This window comes from Capsella rubella, unplaced genomic scaffold (genome assembly GCF_000375325.1).
Source record: "Capsella rubella cultivar Monte Gargano unplaced genomic scaffold, Caprub1_0 scaffold_7, whole genome shotgun sequence".
Classification (NCBI taxonomy): Eukaryota; Viridiplantae; Streptophyta; class Magnoliopsida; order Brassicales; family Brassicaceae; genus Capsella; species Capsella rubella.
In genome coordinates this window covers 1,394,333-1,415,711 of record NW_006238917.1, presented here as the reverse complement: position 1 = coordinate 1,415,711, position 21,379 = coordinate 1,394,333, and the positions used below count along the sequence as shown (strand labels likewise).

Below are 21,379 nucleotides of genomic sequence, written 5' to 3'. Positions count from 1 at the left end.
TTTTTCCGTTTTGTTATGAAGTTCTAAATATACAAAATTTAGAAACAGATGAAAAGAGAGATACGACAACGAGCCAAAGCGTTGTTTGTTGTTGTTATTATATATCCTGTGCACTTTGTGTCTCGCTTTCTTCGTTCAGACTTCAGATTATACGCACACCAGTGTTATATTGACACGTGTCAATTGAGATTTGAAAGAGGTTATTACTATGCAAACAAGCTTCTTGTGCGACAAGTCATCAAAGGTTTCTTTTTTTTTGTTTTCCACAAAATTGAAATTTAAGAATTTCTGCAACAACAACACTAAGTCTACTTGATCATCAAGAGAATCAGACGGCGGGGAAAAAGAATCAAACGAAAACATTTGGAAATTTTTCATAAACGTAAAGCGAACAAGAAGCCATTGTCTTCGAGAATTCTCCTTCGTCAATGTCAGCTTCAGATCAGCCACAAGCCTAGTACTGAAAGTACCATAACCGGTTTAGGAATCGTTTCTATGAATATCTGCAAGCTGTTGAGTCTGCGAATTCTGTGTTGTCTATAATCTCAAACACATGTGTTGACAAGAGTTCCCTCCCCTTGGTGTTGTTTTTGAAGAAGAAGAGAGTGCTCTCTGGATGAGGTTTGGTGTTTCAGGACTTGAGTAGAAGCTCTGAAGCAAGTCTCTTCAGAGACTCGGATGCTATAAGAAGATCAGATTCCGAATGTCCTGATGAAACGTATAGTTTGATTCCCACAGGTAACCGGCATTTATCAAGAAACGACCTTTTAGAACTCACAACCAACAACGAGTCTTCCTTCAGAGCCTGCATGCATCAAGTCATGTCAAGAAACGGGGACAAGGTCTAAGATTTGGTTTTGCAAAGAAACAATGAACTTACACGGTCAGCCATTTCCTCAAGTAGAAGCAAATCCTCTTTAGCTGAACCGCTAGATTTCTCTAATTTCAAGAAAACAATAGGTGATTCTGGGTTGCTTGTTAAGGACATACCCTTGATATCTGACAATCCTGCGTTGTTCCAAGCGTTTCGTTTTCAATCAGAGAAAGATAACAAACTAACAAACTCTAATTGTTGCTGAATAAGATTGAAGATCAAACCTTTCCATAACAAGGCAATATTTTGCTTCAGCTTAACTAACATATCAGGGTTTTGATCAATGACATCAATCGCGGTGATAGCAGCACTTGCAAGGTATGGTGGCAAAGAAGCAGAAAACACATAACCTGAACTGCTGAGTCTCTGTGTATTTGAGAGTCCCACAGAGAATCAGATCCTGCTATCAGTTTTCGATTTGTTTGTAATGTAATTAGTTAATCAGCATGATCGAGGTTTTACCTGGTAATCGATGATGCGGGCATTCCCAGTGCAAAATCCACCTTCTGTGGCTAATGCATGGCCCATTGCAGCAGTCACAACATCTATCTTCTCAATCTGTTTCAGGATAAACAGCCTTAATTTCTGCATCAGGTTTAGCAAAAGAGAACATACTAAAATGTGTCATTAATACGTACAGGGACACCATGATGCTCTGCAAGACCTCTCCCAGAACGGCCAAGTACGCCAAAAGAGTTGCTTTCATCCAATATAACACGAAACCGATACTTCTCTTTTAGTTTTACGATCTCATCCAGAGGTGCAATTTGACCAGAATTCTGCAGATGTTAACATACTCAAAGGAAAATGGGTAAGGGTAAGTATTCACAGTTCAGGGAGAATTTTGAAAATGTGGAAGCAGGAGAAGATAGAAAACAGGGAGGTGTTTACAATACCTGATATACACCTTCAGCTACAATATAACGCCTCAAGTTCTTTGAGCGCTTGTACTTTGTCATGATTTTCTCGAGGGTACTTCTAAGGGATTCCATGTCATTGTGCTTGAAGTACACAATTGTACTTCTAGAAAGCTGGAGTCCATTTTGTATCCCCCAGTGAACACCCTCATCGCTGAGAAAATTATAAAGCCAATAATGAGTTTAATCTCGAGGTAAAAGAGTTTCAAATAAGACCCCTATCGACAAGAACTTCAATGCAATCCTGATACTAATGTAATCTAGTAAGTAGAAAGACGTTTGTGTACTTACGCAACAATGATATCGCCTTTCTTACAGAAACAAGGAATTGTGCTGAACATCGTGGAAAGTCCATAAGAATAGAGGATGGAATCCGGAGTACCCAAAAATTTTGATATTCTGGTTTCGCAATCAAGGTGGACATCTAGTCAAGAGAAGTAATCAAATAGTAAGAATCCTTCTGAAGCTAGCTAATGGAGGAACCAAAGTAGCCATCACAAATTACAGTTTCATGCTTTTCTTACCAATTGTACCATAGAACCCACGAGGACCACAAGAACCGACACCATATTTTTCCAATGCAGAAGTACATGATTCCTGGCATAGACTAATCTTAAACATAACTGTTCAAACAGAAGAGACTGTATTGAAAACAAAGGAGCTTCACATTACCAGCAACTTCTCGTGTCCAATGAGTCCCAGATAATTAGCTGAGGCAAAATTCACCACGTCTTTACCATTAACTGTTGTATGCGGTCCAGCAGCACTGTATGGACCCAACAGAATCTTTAAGCATAAATGGAAAAATGACTACAAAAACGGAATAAAGAAAAGTCTTCTAAGACACCTTTCAAGAACTGGAGGCTCATGCTTCATGTCTTCAGTAATTGGCGGTATAAGAGGGTCAGGAATCCATTCATCACATAACTCATCTATTTCCTGAGTAATATAAACACCCGGAAAACCAATATCATAAGATAAACAAAGATGTTTAAATCCTAAGATCTATGAAACCAATATCATATTCGGATATGAGAAAGAACCTGTTCTGTTAATGGTCGCTTAGGGGGTTTGAAGCTCTTCTGAGTGAGGAGAATGAAAATGACAACACCCAACAAGGCTTCCAAAAATAAATGCCCTGGAGATAAAGAAAGTTGAAATCCTTTTAGTAAAACTCAAACACCCCAAAAAACTTGATAGACAAAAAGTTCAGCGTAAAGGTTCTTCAAATCTATACCTTGGATTGGGACACCGAACAAGACAACTCTAGCTGAAGGATCATCCAGAATCTTTGTAACCCAAAGTAAACCGGCATTAAACATTTCCACGAGCTTCGAAGCCATTGCTAAATAAAGCTCTATACTTTTTTCCTTCTATAATATTGATTTGCTCGACGGATCGAGCAAAAGGGTAGCTACCTCAACTTTAGGCAATCCTACAGAACCAATGGTCACAATTCAGAGAATTTAAAATGAAAAAGGAAAATTTGAATCCAATTTTGACATAAAACAAACAAAGCCGTATCAGCAAAGATCTGTAAGCTGATCACTGAGCAATATGAAATCGAAAATCTCGGGAAAAAAACAGATTAAGAAACAACATACAATGATGATGACAAGATTAGATCCAACACACAAAACGAAGAATGTTACCTGATCCCAATTGGAAAGGAGCCACAAGGTATCGTGCCCACAAGAGTGTCAACAAAACACAACACGAGGAGTGTTTTTCAAAATTGGGGATGAAAAAAAGATTTGACTTTCAACGTTTTCTCGAGATTTTTGATAACGCACAGGTTGAACAAAAACAAAAACAAAAAAACCAATTACAGAAATTTATTTTTATTAAGAAAAAAAAAAACCAAAAAAAAAAAGGAAAAGAGGAGGAAGACGAGCGGATCTCTCTATGTTCGTAATATAACACGTCAGCAGGATCTCGGGCCCAGATCTGTTTTGATACGACAACGTTTACTGCTAATGGGCTTCGTTTGAGGCCCTATGATGTTGTATTAATCCCTCAAACGACACGCGTACGTGCCTCTCGAACATAAAACTTATTTCATACCAAAACTAGTAGTAGTAAGTAGTAATCTCTCTGTCTCTTTCTCTCCCCTAAGAAAGCAAACACTTCACTATCAATCAACAAACAGCATTCATCACCACCACTAACGTTTAAAGGCAACGCAGAGGCAGAAAGAAATTAAGACTACCAAAAGCCTTAACGTAAGGAACACAAAAGAGAGAGTGTGAAAGTAGTATACTAAAGCCTAAAGGTACGTAAGAGAGAAAGAAACTGTAATGGTGGTCACACCATAACATCATCACCAATTCTCATTTAGCTGTTTCTAACCCTTCAAAGTTTCCACTACATTAAGTATTCCTATTCTGATCAAACCATATTTCATATACTACAATTCATCAGCATTAGTGAAACCATATGATGATGTGAATACTGAATACCCCAATAGATGAGTTCAAAACTCAAAAGTGAAAGTAGAACTTGAGAAAGAAAGACTACTAAATCTGACCCCCCAAAAAAAGACTACTATAAAGGCTTAAAGGTAAGGAAGAAAAAAAGAGAGAAATGATGGTCAGACATACACACCAATCATCATACACCCACCCATTCTTGTTTTAACTTTTATTACCATCAAAAGTCAATCAATCTTCTTCCTCCTTAATCATATTCTGTCCCAAAAAAATATACTATTCCTTTATAATGCTTTCTGACATTTACACAGTTCTGTCCATACATATTTCAGCAAATTAGAGAAACCATGTGATGGATGATGTATATAATTAGATTCTACCGAGAATCGAGACGTCTCTCTAAGGAAACATTGAGTTTATGTTAAATGATAAAAATATTGACAATAGAGTCCACCCCCACTGATAGCAACATAGAGTCTAAACACTGATAGCAAGAACCGAGTAAAGAAAGTACAAACAATATTACATGAAGCCATCATTATGTAGTTTGACTCATTTGTATCTAACTTTTTTTAGTTCTTCGTTGATATCATCCTTTTCTACCTTTTTTTCATTCCTATTTTTTGGTCACTTAATTGGACTATACCTACCATTTCCTCCTTCTGAACTAATTGCACCCACCCAAAGAAAAAAAATCTCATTTATTTATAATTTTTTTTAAACCATTCAATGCTGAAAAAATCTCAAATGGTGATCTCGAGTAAGAAAATGGAGTTTATGATAGACACAAAAAAACAGCCAAATAAATAATAATGAATGATTGATGTGACAGGCCAATGATTCTCCTTTTTTATAAAGAACAAACCCTAACCCATGATAACCCAAGAACTTACTTGAGATCTCAACCTTTATCTTTTTGTTTTTGGTATTGTCATAATGGATAAGAAGGATCTGGAGAGAGAATTTCACATGACAGGAGGAGATGGCAAAACAAGTTATGCCAAGAACTCTTCATTGCAGGTTCTTGAGATTTTTCACATGTTAGTTGCATAATTTTTTACTCTCTGATTACAGTTTCTAACTTGTTTTCATCTTTTGCAGAAGAAAGCATCTGACATGGCAAAGCACATAACGCTAGAGACACTGCAACAACTCTACAAAGAGACAAGAGCCAAGAGTTTAGGAATAGCTGATCTGGGATGTTCTTCAGGACCAAACACTCTCTCCACCATTAAGGAAATGATCGCAGCTGTCCAAGTTTCTCACCACCGCGAGATCCCAAACCAGCCCTCGCCGGAATTGAGCTTCTTCCTTAACGATCTCCCCGGAAATGACTTCAACTCTATATTCAAGTCTTTGCCTGACTTTCATGTAGAGCTCAAGAGAGATGTCAGCAGTGGAGATTTCCCTTCAGTTTTCATTGCAGCCTACCCTGGTTCATTCTATGGAAGGCTCTTCCCTGAAAATACCATCCACTTTATCTATTCCTCTTACAGCTTACACTGGCTTTCCAAGGTGAATATATCTATATATATAGACCTTTAGGTGAATCTATATACATACTGAGTTGTTTCTTTTGTCCTTGCAGGTTCCTCCATCTTTATATGACGAGCAAGGCAAGTCCATAAACAAAGGTTGTGTTAGTATCTGCTCGATGAGCTCTGAAGCTGTTACCAAAGCTTACTACAGTCAGTTCAAGGAAGATTTCTCTATTTTCCTCCGGTGTAGATCAAAAGAGTTGGTTGCTGCAGGAAGAATGGTGCTCATAATACTCGGAAGAGAAGGTCCCAGTCATGCAGATAGAGGGAACTCTTTCTTTTGGGAACTTCTCTCAAGAACCATTATGGATCTTGTTGTACAGGTATAGAGAAACAACTGTTAATTTTACAAATGATGTGGATCTTGATTAGATAGTTCATGATGTTTCAATTTATAATCTGTAGGGGGAAACTGAGGAAGAGAAGCTTGATTCTTACGATATGCACTTTTACGCCCCGAGTGCTGCTGAGGTAGAAGATGAAGTGAACAAAGAAGGGTCTTTCGAATTAGAGAGCATAGAGGTGTTAGAAGTGGACAGTGAGAAAGGTGAAGAAGAGGATGGTACCAGTTATGGTAATGCGGTTGCCAAGACTGTAAGAGCAGTTCAAGAATCAATGCTTACTCAACACTTTGGGGAAAGGATTCTGGACAAGCTGTTTGATACATATGCCAGAATGGTTGACGAGGAGTTGGCCAAGGAAGACATAAGACCCATCACATTTGTTGTTGTCCTAAGACGAAGGAAGCTCTGAAACATGTATGCATGTAGCAAAACATTTAAAATTTACCAGAATAACAAGAAAAGAGAAGCAAAGCCACGCACTCATTGTTCATTACACTTGATATATGTAGCATTGGCTCCATCTCCATCTTTATAGCTCTTTCTGAAGCACAAATCACTTGCAAATGTCAATAAGTTTTTCACATTAACCAAAGAGCAACGCCGAAAAATTCCAAATTATTTAGCTAATTCTTGATTCCTTGCTATCAAAAGAAGAAACTGATTTGTTGACGATTTTTTTTTTAATTCCTACAAATTGAGCTTAAAAGCTCCCGCTGCAAGCATTACAGAACCAAATCTTGAATTACTCTATCTCTGGTTCTATACACCAAGTTTACTACTTTCAAATCCAGATACACAAATCTTGAGTAAAGAACACATCGATCTCATTATGTACAGAAAACTTCGAAAGGGGTAAAAAACATTTACCTTAGTTTCTCGAAAACCTAATTCTCTAAACCGGAGAAGACGAAAGCTTCTTGGAAACTAAAAGACGAGCCACAATAAGATAGTATTAAGTTCTACGAAGAAGTTAGGCTGAATCTCCCACAAATCTGACAGTTTCTCTTATTAATTAGGGTTTTTTGCAGTCTGTTGGGAATTGAGAAGCCTCCCTTAAGCTCCACGTAACCAACGGAGATTAGGCACTGAAACGGCATCGTATGTGCCGGACTATAAAGTTAAAAGACACCAAATACTGTTTGACTTTTGACTTGTCTAGTCTAGACACATTGCTTTGAAACTCAAATAATTTTTCAAATCAAAACTATGCTCAAAAGTATACAATTTTGTTTCCAATATTTATAAATATTTGTTAACAAGATATTGGATCATTGAAATATACACATATCATCCCAAATTTAAAAGACTTGATATTTAAACAAATAAAAGAACTTAAACTTTCACCAAATCTCTCTTTCTTGATAGTATTGTTTGACAAATGGAATCGATCGATCTACTTGTAATAAATAACAGGAGCATTAGCTCTGGAATCCCACATACCACCTTCTTTCAAATACTCAAGATACCTAGAGAACTCAGGCTTCGTCGTCGTCGACTTCTTCTTCTTTCCGTAGAAAAGACTAAAGATAGGGTGGCTGAACTTGCTTGTTGGTTTGACTTTCTTGGATTTCTGACGAGGAAGCTCCTCAAGAATGGTCGGAACACCGCCAGTGCCGAGCTTAATAGATGGGGCGTAGTAAGGAACACTCGTCGATCTTCTTAGCTTTGCTCCGAGTAAACTGAAACTTGAATCATCACTCACTCTCTCATATCCTCCACGACGGCTTCTTGTCCTCGTGCTCAAGCTTCTTAGCATTTGCATCTTTTTCTTTTTTTATATATGTGTGTTGATCAAGTGTAAATTTCGAGATTTCAAGAAGATGGTGTGATGAGATGGTTGTTGTTTGATGACTCTCGTCAAATATTGTGTTATTATATATAGAGAGAGGTGATGAGATTTTATGGTTGTAACTTGGTAATATGGTCAAAAATTGGTTGCTAGCTAATTTGACAAGTCCGACAATTATAATGTTATTTTAGTCCCGAGAGTATATTAAAATGAAGCGAAGACAACTAGACAAGGACTGTTTCGACGAGCTTCTCGGACTTTTCAAATCTCAGTATCTTTAACGCAATCCTTGACCTTGAGCTCATCAAGGAGCTTCCACGAGACTCTCGTCTCTGGGGCTCATTATTAACATGTTTATATTGTTCAAAGTGGGTCAAATAAATGATACTCAATGTTCTGTTTACAAAAAAATAAATAAAAAATTCTAGAACTAAGACAATAATTGTTCAAAGTTGGTCAACTTAATGATTCTCAATGACTCGATATGTTCTGTTTAGAAAAACATAAATAACGTTTGTGTGTGAATAGCATTGGTTGTAGAGTATTATTTTTAAAAGAAGAAAACATCTGTATATGTTTGTGTGTGATTAGTATTGATTGTTGAATATTTTCTTTTGTCGTAAAAGTATTATTTGTTATCTAATTATTGTAGGTTTCACTACTTTTCTTTATAGATTTACATTTCTTAGGAAAATATATGATATCCTTTTTGAAGACAAACTTTTGTAAGCGGTACCTCAGTTTATGGATTGGTGTGATACAATTTAACAGTTCAGGTTTCAATCTAGTTAAACCAATCCTAACCTTTTTTTTATCTAAGTTTTAGGATCGGTTAGGTTGAGAACAGCTAGCTGGGATGATCTGAAATACTCTGAATGAAAATACACGCCAAGAAATAATAATATTTTTGTAGATTGCTAACATACTCATATGATCTCTTCTCAATCATTACTTGTAACATACTATTGGAGTGGATCTCTTCTCAATCATTACTTGTACCTAAATTTAACATGTACAAAATAGACAGTAACTTCCGACAAAAAATAAGTATTATAACTGGTCGTTACAAGTAGTACAGAGATCGAATGTAATAACAATTCGCAGAAAGAAAAAAAACTATGCAAGTCTCTGCGGATGTAATAGAAATTTGTATATTGATAAGAAAATTTACTATATTAAAATCTACAGAAATTTGTAGAAACTGATTACAATGATCATCTAGGCAAATTGGCAACAATCCTTAGTGACAATCTAATTAAAAATAGAGGATATTTACTCTTTACCTACTCAAGAAGCACATGACTTATCTCTTAATAGACTTTACAACAAAAGAATGAAGAAAAAATCAAAAACCCAAGGTCAAATGTCAATAACATAAGGCTTCTACCTTTCTTCTGAGTTGAATCTGTTCCAAGCTTCCTGGAAATTTATTAGTAACAATTAACACTAATTCAAATTTCTAGAATCACCAATTCATAGAGTGTGTGAAAAGCTGTCACAGAACATGATGAACTACCTTAAGAAGATCGAAGACCTTTTCAGATATATATTTCTGATGAATGTTTGCACCTCGTTGCTGTAGTTTGTCTGGATGAACACAAAGTGTTGCTTTCCTATATGCTCGCTTCACGGCTGCTGATGTTATGACTTCTGTTAACGGTAAAGGTTGCCATCCGCTCTCGGGACCAAGGATCTGGTTTCATATCAAACAAAAAACAAACAACTCAGATTTTGAGACTGAACTCTGTTCTTTTTCAGCTTTGATCTTCATTAAGGAAACGTACGTATTGTAATGTTGACAGTAATGCTCTTATGTTTCCTTCTTTCCCATTTGACCATCTCTTTACTTCTGCATCCAAGGTTTCAGCGATTCTCTGTAAGGAAACCGAAACAAACTGTGAGTTTTGAAAACATTTGAAGGCCTTTGTTTTTTTAAGTTGAAGAAGAGTTTCGGTTTGGTGGCTATACAATTCTTTCTGCTTGTTCTCTCTGAGCCACGAGATCACGCATGTTCTTCTCTGCTAAAGCTTTAGCCTGTCACGAGTTATATATGATCTTACATTAATTAACATCGACGGTGTATATTTTCGCTACGAATTTTGGAATATAGAAGCATTAATTACCACACGATCAGCTGTTCTTCGATGCCTTTCTAATCTCGATGTATACCTCTGAGGCGATTCACCATCTGTACCTTAACAGAAAAAAGACAGTGTTAAGCTAATGGGGGATGGGAAAACAAAAGAACAAGATACTTTCAAGAGTATTTGTACCAGGAGAATCTTGATATCTTGAAGCACCAAATGAGACTGAATTTTGAAATTGCTTATCGGAAACTGATCTCTCCATTCGTTCATCAAAGAAACCTGAACTCTGGAATTGCTTATCGGAAACAGATCTTTCCATCCGCTCCCTTGCCTCAAAAGCAGCCTTTTCAGCTGCACGTTCACGAGCTTCAGTGGTTGCTCTCTCCACTGCAGCTCGCTCTGCTCTAAGTCTTGCCTCGATTGATAATTTATCAGGCAAAGACTTCTCTCTAGCCTCAGCGCATGCTTTCTCCAATCTTTCACGTGCATCAGCCAAGGCTCTCTGGTCAAAAGCCATTCGATCCTTCTCCCTCTCTCTTTCCCTCTCACTGTCTTCTTCTATCTTTCTTAAGCGCTCCATCTCGATGCCTCTTTCTCGCTTTAGTCTCTCTACTTCTTTCTCAAGTTGCACAGATACTCGAAAACCTGCTTGTGCCTCATAGATACTTCCTCTCTCCTGTTGATGGGTGAACTTATCTTCATGGCTTCTGAAACCAGAGGATGTTTTGGTAGCGCACTTACTTTCCTCTTGGTTCCTTTGATCACTACCAACACATGCTGCTTTTCTCACATTTTCGTCTTCACCTACAACGTCTTTTGATCTTTCTTCAACTTCAGTTTTCAACCCATTGTCTTGTTTGAGAACTGATGCATCTTTAGAGGTTTCAGAATTTTTACTCTTCTGTTCGTGCTTTCCTCCTTTAATATTCCCAGAACTGGATTCCTCACCAGATTCTCCATTTTCACTCAACTGTGGTCCCTCTTCATTCCTCTCAAACAACCTGGATGCAACATCTAGCTCATTGGCTCCTTCCTTTTGGCTGGCGTCTTTAAGGTTCTTCTCAAAAACCTTCCATGGACAGGTTTCTTCGGCAATAGATTCTCTATGGCTTGGTCCTTCTTCTACTTCCCCTTGGTTGGTTGGTGATTCGTGGTCGTCTATACTCTCATCCTCTTTTGTATCACTAAGACTTTTACTCGATGATTGCTCTCCATGAGCCTCTGTGGTGGTTTCACAGGTTTTTTCCATTTCACAAGCCTCTGTTTCTTTCACGTCACTTTCTGTTACTGAATAATCATGTTGTTTTATTTCATTGTCTAGATGCTCTTGATTTTCTCTTTGCTTGGATTCTTCCAGCCTTATCCTCATCTCTTCCTGTTCAAGATCCTCTTTCAGTCTTCTTTCAATCTCTGCCCTCTCAAAAGCTTCTAGCAGCCTTTTTTCTTTCTCTTCTAGCTCCATGGCTTCTTTCAACCTCTTCTCATTCGCCTCTTTTTCACGTGCCTCTTTCACCTTCCTTTCTTTCTCCTTTTGCTCAAGGGCTTCTTTCAACTTCCTCTCCTTCTCTGTCAGCTCGAGAGCCTCTTTAGCTATCCTCTCATTTTCTTCTCTCTCTTGAAACTCTTTAATCCGCCTTTCCTTCTCTTCTTGTTCAACTTCTTTCAGCCTTTGCTTTAGCTCTGCCTTCTCAAGAGCCTCTTTTATTCTTCGTTCATTTTCTTTCTTTTCATGTGCTTCTTTTAACCTTCGTTCCTTCTCTTGTTCAAGTGCAACTTTCATTTTCCTTTCATTCTCTGCCTTCTCACGGGCTTCTCTCATTCTTCGGTTATTTTCTTCCCTTTCCAAAGCTTCTTTTTTCCGCATTTCTAACTCTTGTTGTTCTTTCATTTTCCTTTCTTGTTCTGCCTTTTCACGAGCCTCTGCCGCTCTCCGTTCATTCTCTTTTTTTTCACGAGCTTCCTTAATCTTTTTTTCCTTCTCTTCTTGCTCAAATGCTGCCTTAAGCCTTTTCTCATTTTCAGCTTTCTCAAAAGCTTCTCTTTCTCTTCTGTCATTTTCTTCCCTTACACGAGACTCTTTGATCCTAGTTTCCTCCATCCGCTTCAAGGCCTCATTCAGTTTTGCCTCACTTTCGCCACGCATTCCCAATTTTTTACCATTTTCGTTTGATTCCAAGGGAACCTCTAGAGTGCTTCCATTACCAAGAGCCTCTCTGAGCTTTCTCGCATTTTGTTCCCACTCAAACACACATTCCTGTTTCTTATCAGCTCCTTTCTTGTGTGGTTTTCTATCCAAGTGTTGACTTTGTATGCGTTTTGTTTTCTCGTCACAGTGCAATTCCTTTTTATGTTTTGCAGAATTTTCAGTAAAGGCCTTGTCTTCTTCTGGTCTGAGCAGATTTCTGTGTTGCACTATCCCACCATGGTCAGGCGAATTGTTGCCCATCTCAAATTGCAGCTCCTCATGTCTCGATTTCTCATTCTTTGGCTCTTCAAGAGCCTTTTCAGCAAGCTTGTTCTCATGTCTCTTATGCCTAGATGCTACCTTTCTCGTTCCAGGGTGTTTTGGCAATTTCCTCGCTTCATGATCCTCCCTACCTCCTTCTGCTCTCCTCCGCTGTTTGTCCCAGTCAACATTAGCTGCCCATGTCAGGTCCTGATCGAAAAACTCTTCATTAAGGGGAACAGAAACACCTTTTCCACCACTGTTCTCATCAGCATTTCTTGGTAGCTCTGTTCTCACCAATTCAACAAATTGATTAGCCTCTTCCCATTCATCATTTCCATCAGAGTCTGCAGACCCTTGAGAAGAGAGTGATTTACTTCCATGCTTATCCCTCAAAGACTTTTTAGCTACAGGCAAACCAGCTGTTTGGCTTGATTTCCCTTCCTCAGTCATTCTATTCTTCGTGGTGGTCCGTGCCCCATCCCTCTTCCTTTCAAACAGCTCTTTAGAACTTCTGAGTTTGGCCTCAGCTTTTACCATAGCTTCTCTCTCAGCAGCCGAACTTGCATCAACCTCTACATCAAAAAAAGTTGGAGAACTACTAGCAGCAGATCCTTCTGATCCGGTGGTTCTAGAACTAGACGCCGAACTTCTAAAACCGCTCTTTAATACAGGAGGTGGCCTCGAAGGAGGTGGTATCCCAGTAGGATGAGTCTTCAAACCAATTTCAGAAATAGTAACAAAAGGTTCACTACTGTAATACTTGTCTTGAGAGGCGAATCTACTTGTACCTCTGCTGCCAACAGAAGAGGGCCCAGTCTCCTTCTTGAGCTTTGTTGTTCCACCAGCACAAATCATTTCATCCACTGCAGGAGTGTAACCAGGAATCGCACCAAGATCAGCAACACGTATCACACCACTTGACATACTTGTATCGCCGCCGCCGCCGCCGCTTATCTGAGTAGCTTTGTTATAAGAAACCTTGAACTCGGTGCTTCCATCAATGGAATCATAAGAATCTCTACCATTAGAAAAACAAGGACTTTTGCCAGAATGCTCTGTACCTCCTGAACAGGACTCTACTTCTTCGGGAGTCCTACAAAATATGACACTCAAAATTCTAAAAAAGAAAGCTCCTTTTTCACAAATTGAATCAATGGTAAGAAAAAAGTTTAGATTTTGATCAGTACCAAGCGTCGTCGGAGGAATCACCATCAGCAACCACCGTAGACCTCTGCTGCAAAAAGAGCTCTTCGTACGACGGAGCTAAATCGAAATCGTTGAGACCTCCAAAGACTTCACGGTAGTCAAAGCCTTGAGTCCGAACATCGAAGTAGACACCTTTATTATCAACAAGTGGAAGATCGAGAACCGGAATGGAGGAAACGGCGGCGCGTGAGGAGCCATTGAATCCGGAGAAAATCTCGCAGTAGTCTTCGAGACGAGGAGATAACGTGGGAGCTCCGAACCTAGGAGGACCACCGAAAACGTCGTCGTATGTAGTGGTGGTGGTGGTGGTTGTTTTGCCGGAGTTGTAGCTAAAACCTCCACCGGTGTTGTTATTGCCATTGTAAGGTTTCTTAGGTAAAGAAGAAGACCGGTTTGGATTCCGAGAATGAGTGAGATTTTCCATGAGAATCCAAAAGAAACGATTCTTGCAAATATATCTCTTTTCTTCTTCAACCTCTCTCTCTCTCTCTCTTTCTCTTTCTCAGGCTTCGGAGCCTCTCTCTCTCTCTCTCCGTTGAGAGAGTATGAAACAATGAATAAAATGAATAAGCTAAGATTTTAAATACCAATATATATGTGGAGAAACAGTAATTCTTAAGACACGCCTATATATCTGTCTCTGATCGTGTTGGCCATGACTAAAATTATACTATTGTTTTAAAAAATAAGTATATGTGTCTGTATAAAGACCAAAATACTAGGTTTATATTAAAATCCCCATCTTTCATCTTTTCTTCTTTAGTTTATTATATTTTTCATCGAATTTTAAAATTTGTTAAACTCGATTGGATTCCTTCGCTTTTGTACGCAGAGCAGCATCCTACAGTTTTTATCAATCTGAATGTTAATTAGGACCACTTTTCTCTTTTTTGCGTAATATCTTTTCAATTATTTGATTTAATATACATGAAAAAGTTATCCTAAGGAGGATTTATATTCATTTTTATTTCCTTTTCATATGTTCAGATGTTGAAACTCATGCATATAGAAACAAAAATAGTTAAGAAAAACAAAAGTTCAAATAAAGCAAAAAAAAAGATCAAAACCACAGATATGATTCTTAATGTTGGCCGCTTATTTATTATTATTAACAAAAAAAAAGGGGATAATCTCTAAATATGATCAGTGCTTCTTAACCTTTTGTTTTACATTTCACATTTATCTAGGTACTTTAAGTTGAAAATATATGAAAAAGTAACACCAATTGGTACTACTAATTAATCTACTTACGAGAACACTAATCATTTAAGTGAGTTGGAGCTTATAATGTACTCCCCCAAAATAAAAATGATTGCCCACCCAACATAATTAGTGTTCTCTTGTAAATGTTAGGGCAATCATTTGAAAAGACTGTTTCTGAGCATAACTAGTGTTTCTGAGCATAAGTTATAAACCAGCTCAGTCCATGAAATAAAAGGAGTTGGTGGTGCATAATGATCACCATGGAAATAAGAGAAGCAGCTCGCTCGCTCCAATATGACCTGGTTTCCATTGTTGTCTAACAAGAATTATATATAGCGTTTGAAATGGAATCGAGATATTTGTATTTCTTGAGTTAAAGAAACGATGGAATAAAAAGAAAAGAAAGGAGGGGTCCTTGTGTTGGCCACTTTGGTTTGGAATCACAGCACTCAAATATTCATACGACCATTTTCGTAAACCAATTATTACATATTTTGATATATTTGTTAGCTTAGGTGTTGACCACCAAAAATATAAAGCGGCTTAGGTGATAAATCATAGGGCCCTTTCATATTTCTTTATCTTTGCAAATCAAAAGTCATACGAAGAAACTGCCTATTGTAAACCATACTTATTCAAGTTAATCAGTTAGTGGGTGATTCAGATTGTATATAGAAATGAATGGCTCTTGTCATTTGATTCAGCCAGCGACTAATTTGGAAACCTCAATTTAGTGCACTCTTCAATTTATAGCCCAAGAAACGAAAGGAAAAAAAACCTCCTACAATTTGCATGTTTCACACGTGTGAAAAAACCTGTCATTGTCAAAGTCAATCTACTATTTTGTATTTTTGGTAGTCTTCTCTTTTCCCATCAATGTAATAAAATTTCACTGTCTTACTATCTTAAACTTTTGTATTGTATTCTTTTATTATCCATTCTCTTGAGAGGTTTTAACCACACCTGCTTCAGATAAGCAACTCAATGATACTTTCCCACAAGAGTTGCATCCATATTCGTTTATCAGCAAAACTTGATCAAGTCTCTGCTCTAAATCTCAAATATTACAAGTCCAGAAGCAGCAATTGTAAAACGGTAACAATGTATTTACAACTATATACTTCTTCCTTTTTCTTTGGGCAAAATACAACTACATACTTCTTTCACAAAAGGAGTCTTTATATATCCAAGGCTTTAGGAGAAGATGTCTTTGAAGCTACATTAATGGACAACCAATCCAACATAGCCTTGTTTACAGCTTCCGGGACTTCGTCATGGGGACAATGCCCTGCTTGTAAGTGCACTAGCGATGAGTTCGAGTAATATGCTTTGATTTTCTCGGCTTTTGTAGGACCGACCCACGGGTCTAGATCTCCCCAAAGCAACAGAAGCGGGCAAGTCATCTTACTTAGAACACTATCTAGGGTGTATTTACTCTGGTTTGATAAGAACCTTGTCATCAATCTGTAAGATATTAACAAACAAACGATAGTTAGGTCTCTTTATGTATTAAAACAGAGAAGCTCTTTATTGGTGTTTTGTACCTGTAGTATACTTCTCCAGCATTTGGATCTGTTGCAGGTTTTGAAATGGATTCGACGAGGTAGTCATCGACATTAGTAGAGTCTACATACACCTGCATTTTTGCAATAAAAAAATTTGACTACAGAGTAACAAACTTTGTGAAGAAAAATCTGACAAAGTCAACAAGACATTACACTCTTTAAGACAGATTCAATCCGAGAAGGCTGCTTGGCTTGCCAGAACAAGAACCCAAGAACCACGCGTTGGAAAATTTCTTTAAGTGGCTTAACTATAAACTTGGTTATAGCGGTTTCATCAACTTCCTCACGTTTTCTACTCTCTGCTGCAAATTGTCCTGCAGAGTTTAGAAGTGCAACTCCCGTGACCTGCTCGGGTAATCCTACCGCAACTGTCAAGGCTGTGAATCCCCCGAGGCTATGGAAAAAGTCGAAAACTTGTTTCAGGTTTCCTTATGAATTGACAAAAAGAGCTTCAGAAAACAAATTCATTTACCTGTTTCCGACTACAACAGCTGGTTCTTTCACTATCTCTTTCATGAAATCAATAACTTGATCTGTCCAAACCATGGCATCATAGTCTATGAGAGCTTTGTCACTCCATCCGAAACCAAGTAAGTCCAAGGCGTAAACCTTGTATTTCTTAGCCAATTCAGGAATGTTATACCTATAAAATTGTATCGATTTTATCTCCAAATTAAGTGAATCATATAAGCTCTATATAGCTGTCTTAAAACCTATAACTGATAAGAGATGATCCTAAAATAAGAGAGAAAGAATGACAATATAATAGCTTGGAACTTGGAAGTGAAACTGAGGGGTACCTCCAGTGAAAGACAGAAGCACCAAATCCATGAATAAGAACGAGAGGTGAACCTTCTCCTTGAACCACATAATGAATCTTGTGACCCCTCCATTCCCAAAAGTTATACCCTTCTGGCTTGAAAGCCAACCTCTCACTACCTAAAGAACCATCCATTCAATTTCTTTCAAACAAAGATAACATTTTTAAACCAAGGAGGGAAGCAATTGTCCAAAAGCTAGGATTTTTACCTTGAACAGACTGAGAAGCAGAAGAAGTACCCATGACTGAAACTCCAGAAGCAACAATCCCTCCTCTAATTGCAAATTCCCTTCTGCTGATTTCACATTTGTTCCCTTCGTTGCAAAGATTATAAGATTGTTAATAACTCAGGCTTAATCTTAGGAAAAATTTGGATGAATGGTTGGAGTTGGAATCTTACTGGGTCGGCAAATTTGAGCAGGAAAGATTGATCTTTTAGATGATGAGCTGAATAACTCTGTCCTAACAGGCGGTGTTACAGCGCACGAAGCAGACATCGATTGATTCACAGAGAATAAACCTCGTATAATCAATCTCCAAAGACAAGAGAACTAGATATTTCAGAATTGAAAGCTAGAAAAACAAACGTTGGGAGCACCGATCGTGTATGTGAACTGGCGGAAGAGTTGTGGCGATGCCTGAGCCAGACAAGTCGAACCCGCTCGACGAGACAGAGTGTTTCATAAATTTGCGATTATTATGGTTTAACAACAAAACCGGTAATCTCGAATAAGATGAACCGTCCGGTTTAGTCGTATTTGTCCCAAAGATCCTTTGATGTATCAAACAGAAGCTATTGAGTTATACTATACACAACAAGATATTTGATACACACAAAAGCTTCAAATCCTAATGGTGACGACACTCTCTTCGTTAAAGTTGATGTTCCAAACTCTCTTCCTCAGAATCTCTTACGTCATTGTTGAATAAGTAAGAACTTCATTTGAAGTAAACTGAAATGTGATTCCTGCAAATCACATAGATTCAAACATTAGTGAAAAAGCCAAACAACATTTAAGTACATCTTTACTCGATTTAAGCCAGCAGTAAAGCTCTAACCATTTTTTACATCAACATAGAGAACCACTAACTTTTGTCCAGAAACCCTCCAAAACGGCATCAGTGATAAGAGCAGCCCACTTTCTCTAAAACCTCTCCAAAACAGAGGTTGTGAAATGTTTAACGTGGCGCCGTTAGTGAACAGATAAAACGACATGCATGTTTAGTCTGAAATATGAGAACGCCAATGTAGAAGTCTCAAAATTGATGGGAAAAGACCTAAAGAAAAACATCGTTGAGTAAAAAAAAAAAAAAAAAAAACCTAAGTAACGTAGACACATAGTAAAACATTTATAGATTTGACATTGTATCACAATCTCGGCTTGAACTTTGTTATATATACCCATATTTGGTAAAATCACCCAAAATTTTGTATGGAAGATTATTTGGTGTAGGTAAATGTCTTCAAAATGAAGAATCTCCCAGTGATCTACTTATCTACAGAATAAAGAATGTTCCAAAATAGTATTGATTCTTTGAATGATCTCACCCAGTGTGTAGATAATGTATAGTAGATAGATATATAAAATTAATAAATATAAAAGAAGAAAAAACAAAGTATCGGGACCAAACACTTAGATCAAAAGCAATGGTGTCGCCTACCTTCCTATCACTTATCTTCAATCCCATTTTCATCTTTAGGTCTCTTATTTATTTTTGTCCCAATCACTAATAAATTTTCGATTTTTTCTTTTTGTTAAAGCCTATCACTTGTGGTTTATTTGCTCTCTCTTTAATATATGAAATAGAATATGAAAAATATTGGTATAGTTTTATAGATTGGTAATATAGATGGTAGTTTATAATAACGTCACAAGGTCAAGGATCACGGTATAGATTCACAACAAGACATGGAAATGATATCACTCGCCCGAACCGCTCATGATTCAGACCGTTGTTTCTATTCATTTGTAAGTTAAGATTCATCATTCACATTCCCCACATTTCCAACCTTTTAAGCTTAAGAAACACTCTTTCTTTAAGTACGATTCTTAATTATAACACCAAATTTGGATATTTGGTATATGATTACACCAAAAACTCAATGGTTTTGATTCTAAAGAAAATATGTTATCATTGTATAATTGTACCTTCAAGCCCTAATTTTACTAGGTCGATCTGATTAGTTTGGTAAGTTTCAGTTGCCAAGAAAAAAGATCCTCTCAAAAACTTGAAAGGGCAAAAGAAAGAAGGAAAAAAAAAAAACAGAGAAAAGACACAAAAAAGACTAAGTTAAGAGACTCCTCATATCATGTTCATAAGGACATGACCACATGGTAGGTTATGTCATTTAGACCCTACAACTTCTCATCTCACCTTCTTTGTCCCCAACCTCCTCCACTTTTATCAATTTTGTCCCTCTCTCACTAGATTTCGAATCTCATGTGTGTGGGTCAATGTTGCTTTCTATTTAAAGCTAAGAATAATTTTTATCATTTGGATTACTTTTCCTTCCACACACACATATAAACTTAACTCTCTCTATCTCTCTTTTGCTTTAACCCTCAAAAGGAAAGATAAAAGAGATCTTTTAAAGTTTTTTTTTTTACCTTCTCTCCATGGACTTGTCTGTACTTGATAGGCTTAAATGGCTGCAACAGCAACAGTTGGTTTCACCTGAGTTTCTTCAGATAATTAGCTCAGACGGGAGAGAAGAGCTCAACAGAGTCGAGAGTTACTTGGGAAACAACAATGATGAGTTGCAAAGTTTCAGACATTTTCCAGAATTCGGACCGGATTATGATACTATTGATGGCTGCATTTCCAGGACAAGCAGCTTCCGTATGGAACCAGTGAAGAACAATGGAGACAACAGAGCCATTGCCTTGCAGAACAAGAGAAAACCACAGGTTTGTTGCAGCTGGAGAAAGTGTTGATTTTTTGGGGTTTAGATTTTGTTTCAAATACTTATTTTGATTTGTCTCAACTTTTGGTTGTTAGGGTAAGACAGAAAAGAGAGAGAAGAAGAAGATCAAATCAGAGGATGAAACAGAGTCAAGCATGAAAGCGAAATCACACATGAGCAACACAGAGACATCTTCAGAGATTCAGAAACCAGATTACATCCATGTGAGAGCTAGACGAGGTGAAGCCACCGACAGACACAGCTTAGCAGAAAGGGTAACTAACAAAAGTGATTAATTACTTTCTAGGGAGATTTGTGTTGGATTTATCAATTGTGGTGGGATTTTGGCAGGCAAGGAGAGAAAAGATAAGCAAGAAGATGAAATGTCTTCAAGATATTGTCCCTGGATGCAATAAAGTTACTGGAAAAGCCGGTATGCTTGATGAGATCATCAACTATGTCCAATCTCTGCAACAGCAAGTTGAGTTCCTGTCGATGAAACTCTCTGTCGTAAATCCAGAACTTGAGTGTCATATCGATGAATTATCCGCAAAACAGGTGAAAATACACACAGTCATTTACATCTCAAGGATTAACCTAGTTTCCCGCATTTACTGACTTGTTTAGACTGGAAAAAATCTAGTTTCAGGCTTACTTCACAGGACTTCCAGAAGCTGTCTCGAAGCAGTCAATGATGGCGGATTTTCGATCTTTTCCATTACATCAGCAAGGATCTCTTGACTACTCAGTCATAAACGCAAATCAAATCACATCTCTCAGCGCTGTAATAATCTTTCCTTGATCAAATCTTTCAATATTTCCAAAGTCTTGTTACTTGTCCCTGAAGTAACTTTTTTCCTTATTCTTCTCTGCAGAAAGATCAGACATCTTCAAGCTGGGAAGCTCACTCACAATGTCTTTACAACAGCTTCAGAACCGATTCCGTTTCCAATCTCTTCAGCCTCAAGTAAAAAGCTAGGGATAGAGACTAGAGAGAGTCATTACAAAAATCTTTTTTTTTCCTTTTTTTCTTATCCTTTTATCTATGTTATCTGAAATTTGAACCAGAAAGACAAAGGAACCCAATCCAAAGATCTTTCAATACTATCTTCTTCATACGATAGAGATATAAATTCCAGGGGATATGTATATGTGCAAAGTTTCTTGTGGTCATAACAATTCCTTGTTGTACATTGTAGAATATATATAAAATTATCAAATGGATAAAATAAAATAAAATAAAATGAAGGAAA

The 21,379-nt window shown here is 37.5% G+C and overlaps 6 protein-coding genes across 8 annotated transcripts; 2 read left to right on the top strand and 4 right to left on the bottom strand.

Annotated features, from left to right (window-relative positions):
- Positions 1-223: 223 nt before the first annotated feature.
- LOC17880903 (long chain base biosynthesis protein 1) lies at positions 224-3,627 on the bottom strand. Its single transcript, XM_023778417.1, has 13 exons — positions 3,444-3,627; positions 3,029-3,226; positions 2,835-2,929; positions 2,639-2,730; positions 2,464-2,557; positions 2,316-2,388; positions 2,083-2,215; positions 1,771-1,945; positions 1,513-1,653; positions 1,337-1,432; positions 1,099-1,240; positions 881-1,008; positions 224-805 (listed from the first exon to the last, which is right to left on the bottom strand). Exons 2-13 carry the CDS (start codon positions 3,132-3,134, stop codon positions 632-634), a joined length of 1,449 nt encoding a protein of 482 aa, XP_023634185.1. The 5' UTR covers positions 3,135-3,226; positions 3,444-3,627; the 3' UTR covers positions 224-631.
- Positions 3,628-5,092: 1,465 nt separating this feature from the next.
- LOC17878183 (salicylate carboxymethyltransferase) lies at positions 5,093-6,622 on the top strand. The gene is made up of 4 exons (XM_006283889.2): positions 5,093-5,240; positions 5,322-5,735; positions 5,809-6,081; positions 6,164-6,622. Exons 1-4 carry the CDS (start codon positions 5,157-5,159, stop codon positions 6,509-6,511), a joined length of 1,119 nt encoding a protein of 372 aa, XP_006283951.1. The 5' UTR covers positions 5,093-5,156; the 3' UTR covers positions 6,512-6,622.
- Positions 6,623-7,290: 668 nt separating this feature from the next.
- On the bottom strand, positions 7,291-8,041 carry LOC17878069. Its single transcript, XM_006284711.2, has one exon. It carries the CDS (start codon positions 7,862-7,864, stop codon positions 7,496-7,498), a length of 369 nt encoding a protein of 122 aa, XP_006284773.1. The 5' UTR covers positions 7,865-8,041; the 3' UTR covers positions 7,291-7,495.
- Positions 8,042-9,028: 987 nt separating this feature from the next.
- Positions 9,029-14,156, bottom strand: LOC17881034 (auxilin-like protein 1). 2 transcript variants are annotated; one of them, XM_006282943.2, is made up of 7 exons: positions 13,615-14,156; positions 10,165-13,520; positions 10,015-10,085; positions 9,860-9,925; positions 9,676-9,765; positions 9,408-9,584; positions 9,029-9,310 (listed from the first exon to the last, which is right to left on the bottom strand). In XM_006282943.2, the coding sequence occupies exons 1-7, from the start codon at positions 14,055-14,057 to the stop codon at positions 9,275-9,277; spliced, it is 4,239 nt and encodes a 1,412-aa protein (XP_006283005.1). In that variant the 5' UTR covers positions 14,058-14,156; the 3' UTR covers positions 9,029-9,274. The 2 variants fall into 2 exon arrangements, with proteins under 2 accessions (XP_006283005.1, XP_006283004.1); XM_006282942.2 differs by having other exon boundaries at positions 10,015-10,079.
- A 1,647-nt stretch (positions 14,157-15,803) lies between these two features.
- LOC17879373 (pheophytinase, chloroplastic) lies at positions 15,804-17,828 on the bottom strand. The gene is made up of 7 exons (XM_023778426.1): positions 17,622-17,828; positions 17,431-17,535; positions 17,202-17,340; positions 16,874-17,044; positions 16,555-16,795; positions 16,381-16,472; positions 15,804-16,300 (listed from the first exon to the last, which is right to left on the bottom strand). Exons 1-7 carry the CDS (start codon positions 17,716-17,718, stop codon positions 16,015-16,017), a joined length of 1,131 nt encoding a protein of 376 aa, XP_023634194.1. The 5' UTR covers positions 17,719-17,828; the 3' UTR covers positions 15,804-16,014.
- A 1,954-nt stretch (positions 17,829-19,782) lies between these two features.
- Positions 19,783-21,269, top strand: LOC17879759 (transcription factor BEE 2). Of its 2 annotated transcripts, none has more exons than XM_023778644.1 (5): positions 19,783-20,130; positions 20,222-20,401; positions 20,478-20,684; positions 20,776-20,910; positions 21,002-21,269. In XM_023778644.1, exons 1-5 carry the CDS (start codon positions 19,840-19,842, stop codon positions 21,095-21,097), a joined length of 909 nt encoding a protein of 302 aa, XP_023634412.1. In that variant the 5' UTR covers positions 19,783-19,839; the 3' UTR covers positions 21,098-21,269. The 2 variants fall into 2 exon arrangements, with proteins under 2 accessions (XP_023634412.1, XP_006284188.1); XM_006284126.2 differs by having other exon boundaries at positions 19,784-20,130; positions 20,770-20,910.
- The last annotated feature ends 110 nt before the right edge of the window (positions 21,270-21,379 follow it).